This window comes from Heloderma suspectum, chromosome 5 (genome assembly GCF_057233095.1).
Source record: "Heloderma suspectum isolate Gila_16-S chromosome 5, 16-S_ref, whole genome shotgun sequence".
Taxonomy (NCBI): domain Eukaryota; kingdom Metazoa; phylum Chordata; class Lepidosauria; order Squamata; family Helodermatidae; genus Heloderma; species Heloderma suspectum.
Window position 1 is genome coordinate 94635684 of NC_139462.1, and position 16593 is coordinate 94652276.

At 44.9% G+C, this 16593-nt stretch overlaps 2 protein-coding genes across 12 annotated transcripts in view; one reads left to right on the top strand and one right to left on the bottom strand.

Moving 5' to 3' along the window:
• The window catches only part of PAICS (phosphoribosylaminoimidazole carboxylase and phosphoribosylaminoimidazolesuccinocarboxamide synthase), a 53085-nt gene that overhangs the window by 5394 nt on the left and 31098 nt on the right, over positions 1-16593 (bottom strand). For 5 of the 10 annotated variants that reach the window (XM_084856699.1, XM_084856697.1, XM_084856698.1 and 2 more), the window contains 8 exons: positions 12752-12800; positions 6276-6473; positions 5223-5401; positions 2866-3045; positions 2666-2779; positions 979-1062; positions 708-888; positions 343-501 (listed from right to left, as the gene is read on the bottom strand). In XM_084856699.1, coding sequence (XP_084712825.1) covers positions 343-501; positions 708-888; positions 979-1062; positions 2666-2779; positions 2866-3045; positions 5223-5401; positions 6276-6473; positions 12752-12800 — 1144 coding nt within the window. Of the gene's footprint in view, positions 1-342; positions 502-707; positions 889-978; positions 1063-2665; positions 2780-2865; positions 3046-5222; positions 5402-6275; positions 6474-12751; positions 12801-13040; positions 13079-13245; positions 13594-13648; positions 13675-16593 lie in introns of those variants that run through there. The other 5 variants (XM_084856701.1, XM_084856703.1, XM_084856705.1 and 2 more) reach the window with 5 other exon arrangements.
• Positions 13423-16593, top strand: part of PPAT (phosphoribosyl pyrophosphate amidotransferase) — a 61640-nt gene continuing 58469 nt past the window's right edge. The window contains exons 1-2 of one of the 2 annotated variants that reach the window (XM_084856709.1): positions 13423-13691; positions 13794-13999. In XM_084856709.1, coding sequence (XP_084712835.1) covers positions 13872-13999 — 128 coding nt within the window. In that variant the 5' untranslated portion in view covers positions 13423-13691; positions 13794-13871. Of the gene's footprint in view, positions 13692-13725; positions 14000-16593 lie in introns of those variants that run through there. The other variant, XM_084856708.1, reaches the window with a different exon arrangement.

Here is a 16593-nt window from a genome sequence, read left to right on the forward strand (position 1 = left end):
AGAGTTTGCTGGAAGTATCTGGTAAATGTTCAGACCAAGTATGGTCTCCAGGAAATAAGTTCTCCTGACTCTCTCTGCCTCTGCCATAGCAACTACCTCCTGCTGCCCCCAGTTTTTCCCTTTCCAAACCCCAAATACTCCTTGGCACAAGCCATAAACTGTACACAGAATTAAGTAGATATATTTTATTAGCAGTTAGGAGCAGGGTGTTTATTGTGCTTTAAAAATGGAGTGCAGTTTATCACAATTATAAGCGCTGGTGTGATTATGATTTGATCGTGAAACATACACTGCCTCTTTGAAAATAATTTTGTTCCAATGTGTTCAAAGACAAGAGCTTACCACTAGGCAGTCTCAGAGATGACCATATATCCTGAGCACCCCAATCTGCCGAGAGCGGAGGACAGTTGACAACAGGATATGCAGTATTTCCAGACATCACAGGTCCCAAGCCATTGCTTCTCCCAGCCACTGCTACAAACACTGTAGGAATTCCATCACCTGATTGCACACAAAAGAAGTATAGTGTCAAATACCATACATAACATATATCTAAGAAAAGCCAACTGGTTCCATATAATTTCTTCTCACTCATTTTCTGTTGAAGGAATACCTTGAGAGATACAGGAGAAGGGCTGCCATTGTAATTAAACAATTGTTTTGCTGAAACCGAGCTAGGTTTTAGACAACAAATCAAAGTTAATTACCTTCATATTCAGCTTTGATTTTTAGGGTCTCATCAGGTCCTTTGTGTGCAGAGGTCACTCGTAATTCACAAGGAACTCCAAAGTTTCCACATGCCTTTTTAATTTTTTCACAGTGACCAAGATCTGAAGTTGAGCCCATGAGTACAACCACCCTGCCTTGGCTCTGTGGTTTCAGCAACAGCTAAGAGAAAGGAAAATCAAAGGGCAATTTATAAGCATTTGAAACAAGGACAAAGATGATTATCTGTCTCATGTTTGTTGGTGCCAATACCTCCACTCTTTCAGCCACCCATTCAAAGTTTCTCTTCACCATCTGCAGTGCTTCAGGAGTCACTTCTTTGAGATCACGGTAAGACTAAAACAAAAACAAAGAAAACCGATTGCATGCATAACCCAGAAGATGTATCTGTTTCATACTGATTTAAGCAGCAAGCAAAAGATTTCACTGAGGAGCTCCAAAATTGTTTTGTACAATGGGTGTCATTTAGAAGCCACTGTACAAGCAACAACAATGCAGTTTAACAGCTGCTCATGGACCTACCAGTTTTGAGGTTCCCCAAGTTCCTCCTATCGCTAAGAAGTTAGGCCCTAGGCTGCACAGAATCTCTGTGATATGAAAGAAGATAAACCAATGTCTAGGAGAATCAAGCCATTTGTTCAGGCCCACTATGAGCTCACTGAAAAATGAGCTCACAGCATCAAGAAAGGTGTGGCAGACAGGGAGGGTGAAGGTGAGGTAGCAGCACAGAACTAAATGTGCTCTAAAACAGAAATTGGAAAACTTCAGGCCTGTGGGATCTATATTTGTTTTTTTACTAGAACTCTAAAGTCCACTAACAAGAGCCCAGGTCCAAAATAGTGGCACAGGTGTGGACATATGCTAAAAAAATGTAATTTGTTATTATTATATACCACCTTATTTGCTTTAAAAAAAGCCATCAAGGTGGTGTTAGGGAACAGGGTGCCTCTGACCTCATGTTCAGCCCAGTAATTTGTGACCAATGCCAGCCTCACAAGTCCTTTCAAAATCCACCCCTGATGCCCACCCCCCTTTGTTCTTTTTCAGCAACTTGATATAGGGAAAGAAAATTTTTCAGTTGTTGCTGTTGTTTCAACAATTGGGAGCCAAAACCCCTTGCATCTACTGGAGCAGATTTAGGGGTTGTATAGGGGAGGCGGGAAAAGGACGGAGGAGTCCTGTTGTGCGAGCTGACTTCTGCTTGTGTGACACTGGATCCAACCCATTGTCACAGTGGGCCAGTTTGCATGATGGCCGCAGCCCACTGTGGGTTATTTAAACCACGGTGAGGCTATGGGTGTGTGCAGCTGCCATTTTGAATATGCAATGCTCGATGACCTGTGGCGTATCTTGGCACTAAGTTGCATATGCAATCCCAGCTCCAAGGTTATCGTGTGAACCCAGCTAACGTGGGCCATGTGAGGGTTCGCAGAACAACCTCCAAGCAGGAGTTGCATATGCAACTTGGCACCTGCAGCCGTCCATAGATTGTGTTTTTGTCATGCTTGAAACGTTTAAGCAGTAAAAGAGCTCCCAACTTCGAACACTTAAATGTGCTGGATTTAGGTCAATTCCATCCTGCTGAAATCACTAAAAGCCTAGACAGGCTGCTTTTGCTGAAATCACTGCCAGAGAGTCACTTAGTCGATCCAACATGGGGCTCCTTGCCTACCCACTCTTGGCAGGAGTTCCTTGGCTCTATGCTATGTATGGAGGCTAAGCATGGGGAGAGTTCCATCTGCCCTTAAACCTAGAGCACTCCAGGCTGTGAAGCTGCCCGGAAATACAGTCTGCACTGTAGGGGAGGAGAAAAGAGAGAGACACACACAAGACCCCAGGAAAGTAGAGCAGGGTTGGGTTTAGGTAACTACCCCTCTGACGAATTGCATTATTTGCCAAACTTCAGCCCAGGTAAAAACCCACAGAGTGCATCGATTACCTGTTTGTCTTTCTGCTGTTTTCTGTCTCCAGCTGGCCACAACCTCCAAGAATCATTATCAATGACATCAGCAAGAACAATCTCTTTTGTAGCTACATTAACACCAAACTCAACCTAAAATGCCACAAAATAGAAAACATTACTTCAAGCTGCCAACTTTACTGTTAAGTTCAAAACTGAGCTGCTTTAATTTATTATACCTTCAGGTCCACTAAAGTACAATTCAGGGGCTGCCATGCTCTTTCAAGTATTTCAAAAATCGCTTGAGTAGAGTGGGCCATAATATCAACTTCAGTTCGTCCAATTTCAAGGCCAGCAAACTGGAACTTAACTTCAATGAGTTGTTCTTCAGACCATTGTGGATCATTTGCTGCATCATCCTGGAAAACAAGCAGCAAGATTTTTATTAGAATAATCTACATTTTCACCAGGCATCCAGTTTGAATTTTCAATTTTAATGGAAAAAACACATTTAAAAAACTTATTATACTAATACATACTTTCCTAAACTACATGGTGCCTACTCTATTAGCAATTGTGGGCCTGAGAACCAAAGGAAATTTTAAAAAACACAAAAAAATGCTTTCCTACAAAAAAATTATGCCTAAGATTCAAGACTGCTTTTCCAGAACTATGTATTAGGTTTTTAAGAACCTTTTTAAATCTCACTGGGACCAAAATCTGCACAAAAATGTTGCCAGAAAGCAAAGTTCCACAGACATTTTGTGTGTTCCCTCACAGGTGCTTTGACTCAAAAGGTTCCATTTTTCCTGGGAAGGTGAGCTAGAGGAAACCTAACTAACCAAAAGAAATTAAGCTTGAAAAATCCATGCCAAAAGCATCTGACATGGGCAAGGGAGTGGCCCCTCCAGCTATGTGCAAATGTAGGACCTCCTGAGATCATTAAATGCTCCGCCTTCCTCCAGTTCTAATCTAATTATTGCCCTGCAACACCGTTCTATTAATTGGCTATAAAGAGTCCTGAGATAATAAGTGGATTTTCCAAGAAGATTTCCACTGCAAATCCAGATGCCTGTCTTACATTGATCAATAATTTCTTTGGGTTCACCCAGAAATTGTCCAGGACTAAACCCCCCTTGTGAGTCTTATCAGCCAAGTCTACAATTGCCCTGGAACACCAAAATTCTCCTGCATTCCAATTTCCCTCTAAGTTACCTCTTCCTCCACAAGTCCTTCTATAGTCCTTTATTAGTTTTGTTCTTTATTGGTTTTGATGGCAACACTCTGCCTGATTAGGTTTTGGAACTCCCAGATGGGTGCCCACTCATGCACGCTACTTCACTAGACTCAACCTGGCAAATCTTTGCCAAGGAAAGCCTCTACTTTCTACCCTTTTGGATTACCCTGATGGCCTGGATTGCCACACACTTTCCACTGACCACACACACACACATACCCTGCCTCTCTCCATCCCTGGAAAGTGTTCAACAGTCCACTATTCAATTGCTATTTTCTTATACTTTCTCAATAAAACTTAATTTTCTGTAAAAGATCTAATCTCATCTCTGTTGCTCCCTGAGTACCTTTTATGGACACTCTGCTACCTTGACTAAACAATTCCTGTTACACATGCTTGGCTCCCGTATGTTTTTGTGAAAATGCTGGTTTCCTGGCCAGATAAGACAAGCGGCCTGTCTTGATAGGATAGAGCCAGGTTCGCAGTGGGAAGCAGTTTCCCTAGCACACCTTTGAGCTAGCCCCCACCCAATTATTCATGTTCCAGAAGGGCTTTTTCCTTGAACATGGAGAAGTACTCTGCATGCTTGTTTAGAGATGAGTATCCTGAGGAAGTGTGGTAACAAACCACCTGAAAGGTCTTCTTCAGAAGCTTTTTAATTTCACCTTTTGATAACATGCGAGTACCTTGTAAACTAAGAATCTAAATGCCATAGATTTACAATAGTCAGTTTACGGGTGGGGGATGTATACTGCAGAGCAGAACATACTAACCTGGATTTGGTGTTAGATCATTCTCTTCTGTACCCTCATCTGTACAATACAATCTTTCCACTATAATTTGCCTGATTCAGCATTTAGATTTTTTTCAAAAGTATTTCCAACTGCTTAAGGATGGAAGAGCCACAAAAGCTTCCAGGAAAGGCAAGGCCATTAAAATTCCTGGCTGCAGAGTTCCATTTTCTACTGAATACCTGATGTGTCAGCAAGTTATACTTAAAACAAATCCTATTTTTTCCCATACAAGACTATTTGCATAACCAACAATAAAAGCCACCATCAGAATGGTTAAGCTATGTTCCAATAGAACATGTGGAGACACATACAGAATTATCACTGACACATTTACACACACACACACCTTTCCCTCTCTAGCCAAGCAGACACTTTTTGCTAAACACTGCACTCCAGAGGAGAATTTTCTTTGGGTGGTTTATCTCAGGATGTTTAGTTTTACCCAAGTGCAAGACTTAGCCTGGGCTTCAGGCTTTCCAACAAGGATACTAGTATCAGTTGATGACACTTTCTAAAGGGTATCACATAACCACCATTACAGCTGAGCCACATCTGTATTACCCACCTTATAAAACATCTCAATTTTAGGAGGATAAAATCTGTAGCCTTCCTCGACACCAGGATTTCTTTTCAGGAAAGAGCCAGTGGCAATTCTTCTGCAGACCCATTCAATTGGAATCATTTCACAGTGAGCAGCTATAAATGCTGTGTCGCTGTGTTTTCTCACAAAAGCAGTTTTGATTCCTAGGGGGAAAAATATTTTACTGTCATGACTGAAAAACATTTCTGAATTAACGGTTGGGAACAAAACATATAATCCATTACCTTCTAACACAGAAATCACATATCGGAAGTCAGATTTTATATATATAGTGCTTTGAATGCCAGAAATGCACCATATTAATGCTAAGTCAGAATCAAGATTTCGGAATACCAATTTCATCTTAGAACAGCCAATGCTGTGCGTTTTCAATTCATTTGGCCAGAAGTAAGGTATCGTAGCGTATTAAATCCGACTGCCCAAGTTTCCAGCGAAGTCTGTAAGTATCATCAGTGGTACTAGAAACCATAATCAGTATTCTATGTGATTATATCTGATGATTAACTGGATCATTCTTTTACATGGGTAACCTTTTCCCAGAAATGTTGATCTTGTGATCTTGAAAATGACTCCAAGTGGTCAAAATCATTACTTAACACATTACAGATATCTCATCTTGCCATGTGGAGGGTGCAGTCCAGGTATGAGCAACTTGTGGCCCTCTAGATGTTTGGACCTACAACTTCCATAAGCTCTAGCCAGCATAGCCAATGGTGAGGGATTATGGGAACTGTAGGCTAGAACATTTGGAGGGCCACAAGTTGCCCATCCCTGGATAGTCACACTATGGGTAATGTCCAATAGGGGCCATGCACACGTGCACAGCCCCACCAACCCAGGTCTGCACGCAGGTTGAAACCAAATGTTTTAGCACAGCCCCTATTGGATACTACCCTAAAACTGCAAAATAACCTCAGTGATTTTCCAATAGCAAAAAATAAGGTTTTGTTTAATGCTTTAAATCTTTTGCCAATAAGTTGTTCTCTCCAACACAACCCCACAATTTCCACTACTTACCAGCTTCATAAAGCAACTGAAATACACAGCTTGTTGTTGTATTTGAGATTGCAGCCTTCCCTTCCATAACATCCTTTCTAGCTGCATTTCCAGCTGTTATCTGGTCTTTTGATTGAAGCAGAACACATCCTGGTAAATTTGGCAATTCATAAACCTCTTTTGTTTTCCCCTCATTTATTTTTTTGCCCAGTTTAAGTTCTGTAGATAGATGGGGGGGGGGGAGTTTAAGTTGTTAGGTTTTGCAAGCAGCTTTGAGATTTGCATGTATTTACAGACTTAGTGCAGTTTTAACTAGAACAAGCATTACGCTTAAAATCTCTTGCAGAGAATGCTTACTCATAAAGTTCCACTATATTTAATGGATCTTATTCCCAGGTAAGTGTGCACCCTCAGTCTTTCTGTTGTCTGCAATTCAACACTTAATTCTAAGAGAGAGAGAAATTGCATACCAAAGGTCCCAATTCAATAAATACACTTGTGCATTTCACTGTTAAGACAAGCTGCAACCGCAGTTTTAAGTTACAGTATACTAAACAAGAAAAAAAGTTAATATCAAGAGGCTACAAAGATATTGTATGGAATAAGATCTTGGCCGATCTTGCTTATAGAATCATTCTGCTAAGCATTAATACATTGTACATGCAGTTGCCTTTGAAGACAGTTGGGAAACTGCAATTGGTCCAAACTTCAGTTGCAAGGGTGTTAAATGGGAATGTATGTTATGATCATATTACACCTGTACTTCATCAATTACATGGGTTCCCAGGTTCAATTCAAAGTGCTGGAAGCCATGAGGACTACTGAAGATAGTAGTCTACAGTGGTTAGGCAGGGTTGGGCAATTTGTAGCCCTCCAGATGTTTTGGCTGACCGCTCCCATCAGCCCTAGCTAGCATAGCCAATGGTGAGGGATCATGGGAGTTGTAGGACAAAACATCTGGAGACCACATCTGGAGGCCACAAGTTGTCCACCCTTGGGTAAGAGCAGAAATGCAGTGAGCCAGGAATCCTCGACAATGATATTTGTGGGGGTGGGGGAGATTGGATCATTTCAGTTGTTTCGTCCCTTCCCATCCCCGGCAGACACACTGTGCCTTTAACAGCTGCAGGACTGGCAGGCAGAAATACAGCTGGCAAAGTTGGCATTCGCATCTTTACATGAGATGTTGGAACTGTACCTGTTGAATCTCTGCCTTTCTTGATAGGAGCAGGGAGGACTCCTAGTCTGAAGGGGGTGGCATACAGTAGTTAGAATATTTACTTAAAACCACTGAGTTCAATGGGGGTTACTCACAAGTAATTTTAAGTTTCCAGTTTTAATTTTGCTGCAGCTACTGAGTGTGGAATTGATATGCAGAGGTCAAAGATAATGAAAGGTGGAATATTAACTTATACATTTTAGATGGAAATAACTTTGTAAGTCTGATTTCAACAGAATTTTCTTTTAGCCTCTCCTGGGACAAAAGTGAAATTAGTGGATAAAAATTCAAGAATTTTTTCAGCACCCTAGATTTTTCACCCTCCCTACTCCATGGATATGCTGAAAATGTTTGTTAAAGAATATTCTGGTCAGGTCTAGTTTTCATATTTTTTGTTTAAATTTATTTTACTGTAGTTTTAACTTTTTGCAAGTTGCCCTGGGAACCTATTGAAGGGTAAGATATAAATCCCTTAAATAAGTTATCCTATATACTAGTAGCAAATTAATTCTCCTAGTCTGGATCCTTCTCTTAGCCAAAATGGCACCACTGACATACAGCAGGCTCGGGAAAACCCCATGGTTTGCAAAAATTTTAAAAAAAAACATTAGAAAAACAACAGCCCAATGAAGACTGAAGTGCTCAGTGGGCACTGAATACACTCCACAATGAAACATTTGTAGGTCTCACTTATATACTTTATAAACAAATAAACAAGATAGTTTGATTCCATTAACAACAGTGAAAAGGTCCAAGACTAATAAATAATACATGTCCTACGTAGAAAGCATGCAAACCTCAGGCCAATAATCATATATGACAATCACATGCATTTCTATTTCATGGCACGTAATGACAAATTACGAATGTTTTCAGATTCTCCAACATATGCATACAGAACTGTGAAAGAGACCACCACACACACAAAATTTACACGCTTTTTTCCTATACAGAAGTTCTGAGTAAGAATGTTGTGGGTGACCCAAACTCTTCACCTTGGTCAGTAATGGAGCTTCCAAAAAGAAGCAACTGAAGTGAAATCTGACTTTAGAAATCTGAAGCAATAGTCAGCTTTTCAGAAGGTCTTAACTCCCTCTCACAAAAGCCAGATGTACACACATCATGCAGAACAAGGTGGTAGAGTCCTAAGATTATAAAGGTGGCTTGTATCACTTCAGACTGCAGTGATAAAATATTATTTTTGAATGCTCCCCCATTTAAGAAACTGCCTATAACACATTAGCAAAATTGTTACAGACCAGCCCTCTATTAGCTGCACTACTTTTCTACTTGTGAGCAGGTGGGCTGATGGGGCCCAGGATCAATTCCCGAGAGCCTAACCAATGTGAAATATTTCCTCAGTATAACTGTTATGGAGAGGGCGATTAGCAAGGGGGATTGCAGCCAGGGAGGGAAGGGTTAACCTCCTTCCTCACATGCTGCAATCCTCCCTGCAAGGCAATCAAGCTTAAGGGAACAAACGTTCCATAGTGCCAATGGGGAAGAAAATCTAAGCTGAATTGCTTAGGCTGGGGGCAATTTTCCTCCAGGAGGTGAGAGAGAAAGAGAAGTGGGATAAGAAACAGAGAGAGATGAGTTGGGAAGAAAGAAAAATGTGTTTATTGTCCTCCTAAAACATTAAACAATCTGGGCAAGAGGTCGTTCCCTAGGCACCCCAAGGGGGGGTTATGACTCCTCTTGATCTTTGTGTGTCTTCCTGCCCTGTATTGTGGCACATACAAAGGTGGTACTTAGTGTGAGGCTTCCTAGCCTGTTCTGCTTGTGCCACTGTGTGTGTGTCTATGGGCACATGTTGGGGTTTGGTTGAGGGGGAGTAACAAGTCTCCACCACATGGAGGGACATCCCCAGAAACTGCAGAACTGAGAAAGGGAGCCATCCTTCTACTATCACCTCCCTGCCGCTTCTTTCCTCTTCTCTTTCCAGGCTCCATCTGTCTTCTCCATGCTGCACAGTCATTGTTCCAGCCTTTCTTTCTTTCTTTCATTCATTTCTATACCGCCCGATAGCCGAAGCTGTCTGGGCGGTTCACAAAAATTAAAACCAAACAGCACACAATAAAACAATTTAAAATATATAGAACATTAAAACCACAATATAACAATACAACCACAATAAAACCTAGCTTCAGTGCAGGAATTTAAAATACAGATTTAAAACAGCAAAGCTAAAAGTTTAAAAAGCTAAAATGCCTGGGAAAATAAAAAGGTCTTCATCTGGCGCCAAAAGGAATACAATGTAGGTGCCAGGCGAACCTCACTAGGGAGCTCATTCCAGAGTCAGGGTGCCACAGCAGAAAAAGCCCTCCTCCTAGTAGCCACCCACCTCACTTCCTTTGGCAGGGGCTCACAGAGAAGGGCCGCTGACGATGATCTTAAGGTCCGGGCAGGCACATATGGGAGGAGGCGATCCTTCAGATAGCCTGGCCCCAAGCCGTTAAGGGCTTTAAATGTTAATACCAGCACTTTGAATTGGGCCCGGAAATGGACTGGCAGTCAGTGCAGCTGAAAAAGTACTGGCGTAATAATGAGCTCGCAGGCCAGACCCTGTTAACAATCTTGCTGCCCTATTTTGGACCAGCTGAAGTTTCCGGACCATTTTCAAAGGCAGCCCCAAGTATAACGCATTGCAGTAATCCAGACGAGAAGTTATCAGAGCATGGATAACTGTAGCTAGGCTACCTCTGTCCAGATAAGGGCGTAGTTGATATACCAGCCTAAGCTGATAAAAAATGCTCCATGCCACTGAGTTCACCTGTGCCTCAAGTGACAGTTCTGGATCCAAGAGCATCCCCAAACTATGAACGTGATCCTTTAGGGGGAGTGCAACCCCCTCCAGAACAGGTTGAATATCACCTAGCCGGGCAGACGAACCACCCACTAACAGTACCTCCGTCTTGTCTGGATTGAGTTTCAGTTTATTGGCCCTCATCCAGTCCATTACTGTGCCCAGGCACTGATTCAGAACAGCCACTGCCTCACCTGGTTTTGATGAGAAAGAGAGGTAGAGCTGGGCGTCATCCACATATTGATGGCACCTCAGCCCACACCTCAGGATAACCTCCCCCAGCAGTTTCACGTAGATGTTAAACAGCATAGGGGATAAAATAGAGCCCTGTGGAACCCCATGGCACAATTGCCATGGCACAGAGCAATAATCCCCCAGCACCACCTTCTGGAATCGGCTATCCAAGTAGGAGCGGAACCACTGTAGTGCAGTGCCTCCAACTCCCACCCTAGACAACCTATCCAGAAGGATACCATGGTCGATGGTATCGAAAGCCGCTGAGAGATCCAGAAGAATCAACAGGGTCGCACTCCCCCTGTCCCTGTCCCAGCAGAGGTCATCCCACAGGGCGACCAAGGCAGTTTCCGCTCCAAAACCAGGCCTGAAGCCCGATTGAAATGGATCTAGATAATCCATTTCATTCAACAGTGCCTGGAGCTGTCCTACAACCACTCGCTCAAGCACCTTGCCCAGGAAGGCGATGTTGGCCACTGGCCTATAATTATTAACATCCCCTCGGTCCAGGTTAGGCTTCTTCAGGAATGGTTTAATTACTGCCTCTTTTAAAGCCGCAGGCACCACTCCTTCTCTCAAGGAGGAATTTACAACCTCCTGGACCAAGCCGGATATCCCCTCCTTGTTTGATTTAATAAGCCATGAAGGGCAAGGGTCAAGCACACAAGTGGTCGATCGGACTTGGCCAAGCACCTTGTCCGCATCCTCAAGCCTCAGTAACTGAAACTCATCCAATAAAACTAGACCAGACGGTGCTCTGAACGCCTCTACCAATGGAACTGCATTAATCATGGTGTCCAATTCATGACGAATCTTCGAAGTGCCTTGCAAACTCGTTACAGCGTGCCACCAAGGGTTCCACCATCTCTCTCCCTGGCCCAGAACGTAACAGGTTGCGAACCACTCGGAAAATCTCTGCTGGACGACACTGAGAAGATGCAATGCTGGTGGAAAAGAACTGTCTCTTTGCCACCCTCACCGCCACAGAGTAGGCTTGATAGTGGGCTCTTACCTGTGCTCGGTCAGACTCAGCACAAGTTTTCCTCCACCTGCGTTCTAGTTGTCTCCCTTCTTGTTTCATTGCGCTCAGCTCAGGTGTATACCAAGGAGTTGGCTGGGCTCTGCTCAGAGGGAGAGGGTGCTTGGGCACGATCGTGTCAACCGCCCGAGTCATCTCTGCATTCCACAGAGCGACCTGGGCTTCGACAGGAGCATCAGCCATACCAGCAGAAAAATCCCCCAGAGCCCTCTGGAATCCATTAGCCTCTGGGGGTGGACCATTTTAATATGTCCCCCACCCTTGCAGAGGGGGAAGGCCGCCAGGAGGCTAAACCTCAGCAGGAAGTGATCTGACCACGACAAAGGGACAGATGTTAATTCCTCCACTTCAGATCACCCTCCTCCTGCCCAGCGTGTGTTATGCATTGGGCCGATGACCTTTCCCACCCCATGACCTTTCCCGGCCCCCCCATCTCAAGCCTGCCTACTCCTTCCAGCCTCTCCACTAATCCTCTTCCTTGCCCCACCTCCCAATGAGAATTTTGTATACACACACACAGCGGAATTGTGTATGACTTTATTTTATTCTGAACTTAATTTATGGAGATAATGATGATTCATGAATAGGGTAATTAATTGAAGGGGCACTGTTTATATTTTGAAGCAGGACCCAGATAGGAACTGACAAATTAACTAGGGGTTAATGGCCTTTGGCTTCTTTTTGGATTAGCACTGTCAATTTTTTTTTTGAAGTTGCATTTTGGTGCAAAAGTTATCATTTTTAGGTGTGTGTGCGTGTGAGAGAGAGAAAAACAAGAGACAGAAAGTGCTCATGAAAAAACACAGCCATCCTCTTTTTTGCATTTCTTCATCTTTGCACATCAATTGTAACTAAAGAGGAACTACAGATTTAGTAGTTATTTCTAAATTTGTATACATAGCTATAAATTAGCATACGCACATTTTATGCAGATTTCTGTTTTATGGTCCTGGGCCCTGAATCTTTTAAGCGCAGACCAACACTTGTACCAGGGTTTAGAAAACAACGCGAAACGTTAAAAGCGCGATACCCCCCCCCCCGTCTTAAGTCGTATGTCATCAGTAGTCTCCCCACTAACTGCATGACGTGAGTAGCGCCTAGTTAAGCGGCAAAGAGTCGGGCACTTCGACGGCGCCAGCAACTCCTTCCCTCAGCCTCACTTTTCTGCGAGTCGTGTACACGCGGGCCCAGTCACTCACCTGAACGTATCGGGGCCATTGCAGCGACGGAAGCGACAGCCCGAGGCGCCTGGAAAGCACAAAGAGAAGTTAGCGCGCCCGAGACCCGGAGCAGCGTTGGTAGGGCGAGCCTGCACGGGTCCACGAGGGAGGAGACGGAGAGCGCGCGCCAGTTGGGGTGCCGAAGCAGCGGCGGGGCCGCGTAAGAAGGGGGGACGGCGGAAGGGGCTGGCAAAGTGGGGTGGAGAGCAGCTGCGAAGCCCGCCAATAGCTACCGCTCAGGGAGGGGTTGCGCCACTTAAACACACACCGGTGGCCACATTCTTGCTACCGGCCTTCCCTCGCCCCCGCCTCGTCCCAGGAGGTTAAACTTATCCCGTTCCCGCCGTTCCTCCAATCTGAGGCACGCTTCCGCCAACACCCCTCATCCTTCTCCGCCCCGCGTTTCGGAATAGCCGCTGCAGCAGCTTTTACTCTGCGCCGCTGCCCCGGGCGAAAGCAAAGCTGAACTTTACCCCGCCCCCGTAATCTCGTGGCAAACAGCTCCCTCCGTCCGCTCTCCCGATCCCGTTTCACGCAGCCTCCGTCTCCGGCAGCGTCTCCCCGGCTCGCTCACCGACCTGTTCGCCAGGTCCCTTGCTTGCCGTACAAAGCCCGGGTCCCCCACGAACCTCCTTCGCACGCGCTACAACGGGGAAACTTTTAGCCAGACCCGCCCAGAAACGGCAAAATGTGGAATGTACCAAGCATCTCCGGGGGGGGGGGGTGTCGGTAATTCCTGGTGTAGAACTAACTTTGTTTCAGTGAAGGGATGCAAAGTAGCCCCCGAAAAGCGACCTCTTCCGTTCGCTCCCGCGCGCTCTGAGGAAGGCACAAGGCGCGCAGCTCAACGCAGGGACGACCGAGTTCTGCGCTTACCCAGGAAGTTTGACCAGGCAGTCCCCACCTCCTCCCCAAATGTGTATGCATATATGTAAATAAGAAGGGCGAGGGGTGGGAGTAGAGAAACTCGCAGCGCTCGAGCCAGCCACCCCCTCCTCTTTCCTCTCCCCCACAAACCCAGGCGGCGGCAGGAGTAGCAGCAACAACAACAGCAGCAGCTGCAACAGCAACAGCAACAACACGTGTCTGCTCGGGCACCATGGAATTCGAGGAGCTGGGGATCGGTGAGGAGTGCGGCGTCTTCGGCTGCATCGCCTCCGGCTTGTGGCCCACGGAGCTGGACGTGCCCCATGTGATCACGTTGGGGCTGGTGGGGTTGCAGCACCGGTAAGGTTTGGGGAGGTGGGGACTGGTTGGAAGGCCCGATCTTCGGTCGCGGGGGCGCGATGCGCGTGTCAGAACTTCGAGAGGGATCCTGTGAAGGCTTGGAATATTGTATGATAACTTGGGAACAGATTTCTTTGAATTCTGTGGGAGATAGTTCGGAGTACACGTGCACAGCATAGGGCTGCACCGAAAACTACGGGGGGGGGGGAGCGGGGTCTGTACCCCAACCTATACCCGTGTATTCAGTAGAATCTGTTTCCAAGTGCAATAAAACTTGCTCCAGAGGCATTGGACTGCAACTTCCAGCATTCCCCAGTCAGCCATGCTGCCTATGGGATGCTCGAACTTGTAGTCCAACACATCTGGAGGGCACCAGGTTGGGGAAAGCTAGTGCACAGGCTTGCAGCCTCAGGCCCTTGTATTTTGCTGCTATTTGCTCAGTCACTTTTTTACTTGGTATGTTGCAGGTAGGTTTAAAGGGCAGCCCTGTGCAGAAGATCCTAATACTTCTGCAAACTTTAGGGTGACCAAAACTGATCCTGGTCAAAGTTTGTATGCACATCATTAACCAACCAATGCTGGTATCACATCTACTCAGAATTCAGATCTTAAGACGGTAATATTCTGCGTTGTGTGATCGTATCCAGTCCAGCCAGCTGCAGATCCCACTGGATAGCTAAGCATGTGGAACAGTTTTAGTTTCCCAGTAGACTAGCTCGTGCTGTTACATTCTTGGGCCCAAACAGTTTTCATGGGCTATTTTGCTCATGATGCTTTTTCCTATGCAGATGCAGGGGGAAGTAAGTATGCCACTGCTTGTGAAGACAGCAAGTGTGTTTGTTTTGCTCCACATACACACAAACCCAGTGCCAGTACTGGGTTTCTTGTTGCATGTACGTATGTCTGTGGTAAAATATGTACATGCATGATCCTCACTGGCAAAATGATTATATATACACACACACGTGCGCGCACGTGATAAAATGTTACGTGTGAAGGGGCCTTTACTATCCATTCATGGTAGGATAGGATGATCGTGATTTCAGCATGGGGGTGATATGTTAGTTCACTGCACTGCATCAAGAAGCCCTCTGTTGTTGAAACAGGGCCATGTCTGTCTCATGGTTAGTGCCCTGTGCTGATGCAGTATATTCGCTGTCACTGATCTGCAGGGAAGCTCCAAAGCAAGATGCAAGGGTGACCTCATCCCACATCTGCCCATCAAATCTGTAGCAAGTTCCTCATTTGGGAAGAGTTTAGCCAGATAGAGGTTGGCAAGTGGTTGTCCCCAGCCAGCATGGCCAATAGTTGTAGTCCAAAACATCTACAGGACACCAGCCTCCTTCTGGATTAGGCTATGTACTGTATCCCTGTCCTCTACTGGCCTTACATCAGCCTTCCCCAACCTAGTGCCCTCCAGATGTGTTGAACTACAACTCCAGTCAGCATGGCCAGTGGCTTGAGGGAAGGGTGGCCCACATGGTTTCATTCCCTCATTCCTGTTAGTTTTATATTCTAAAAGTTTTAATTGTATCAACCCATTCATATTCTGAATCCAATCACCTGCAAACTCTTTGCTTTAGGGGTGATCCTCATTCCTACTCACCTAGTGGACTAGCAGGATTGGGATGGGAGACACAGTTACTGTTTATGGTGAATTAGCAACATTAGTTCTAAAGCCTTGCACCAAGAAGTATCTGTTTAAGGAGGTACTTCCTGTTTAACTACCATCACTCAATGGGAGTAAGCACCTGAACCTTCTAATCCTATTCACATTTACTGGGGAGTAAGCCCTATAAAATGTAGTTAAACTTGCTGCTTAGTAAAGATGCATAGGAATGTTCTGCACGTCTCTCCTTAAGACTTGCTTAATCAAAGTCTCACTAAACCACCTTAGGGTGCAATCCTATCCATGTATAGACAGAAAAAAAAATCCTACAGTCCCTACCCCGCCATGGAGTTGTATGACTTTTTCTGTCTGAACATGCATAGGATTGTGCCCTTAGTCTCATCTAACCACAGATGACTCAAGTCCCAGAAAATAATATTGTCACGGTGGTAAAACTGTAACAATACATTAAATAGTTGATTTTTTGTTGCTCTTTAATGTTGCCCCAAAATCTACAGCCTGACAGAAGATGCAAAACCGTAATGAAAGACCTGTCCCTGCACCTAGATTGCCCTTCCAGAACTACCTGACACTTTCCCCTCATCCTCTCTATTAATTTATCTCTATTAACCTCTTGCTCAACTTCTGTGTTGTCAGTTTGCTGTGGCGGGTATGTTAACTTGACAGGTTCATCCACAGTATATATTCACACTACACAAAGATGGTGTCCACATGTAACACTATAGTTTTGTGCTACTACATGCAAAAGCAGCAGGGAGCCTCAGGCTTCTGCACACCTCCCTCTGTTCTCCTTTGGCACAGCTGCATTTACCTCTGTTTTCAACTAACTTCAGTTACTTATTATGTCCAAACCTGGACAAACTGTGGTTAGTGCTAGCTATGGTTTAGGAAATAAGCCAATTTAAAATTCTGATTAATGATTCTGGGTTTTCCCTGAGCCATACACTAACCATCATTAGGGTTC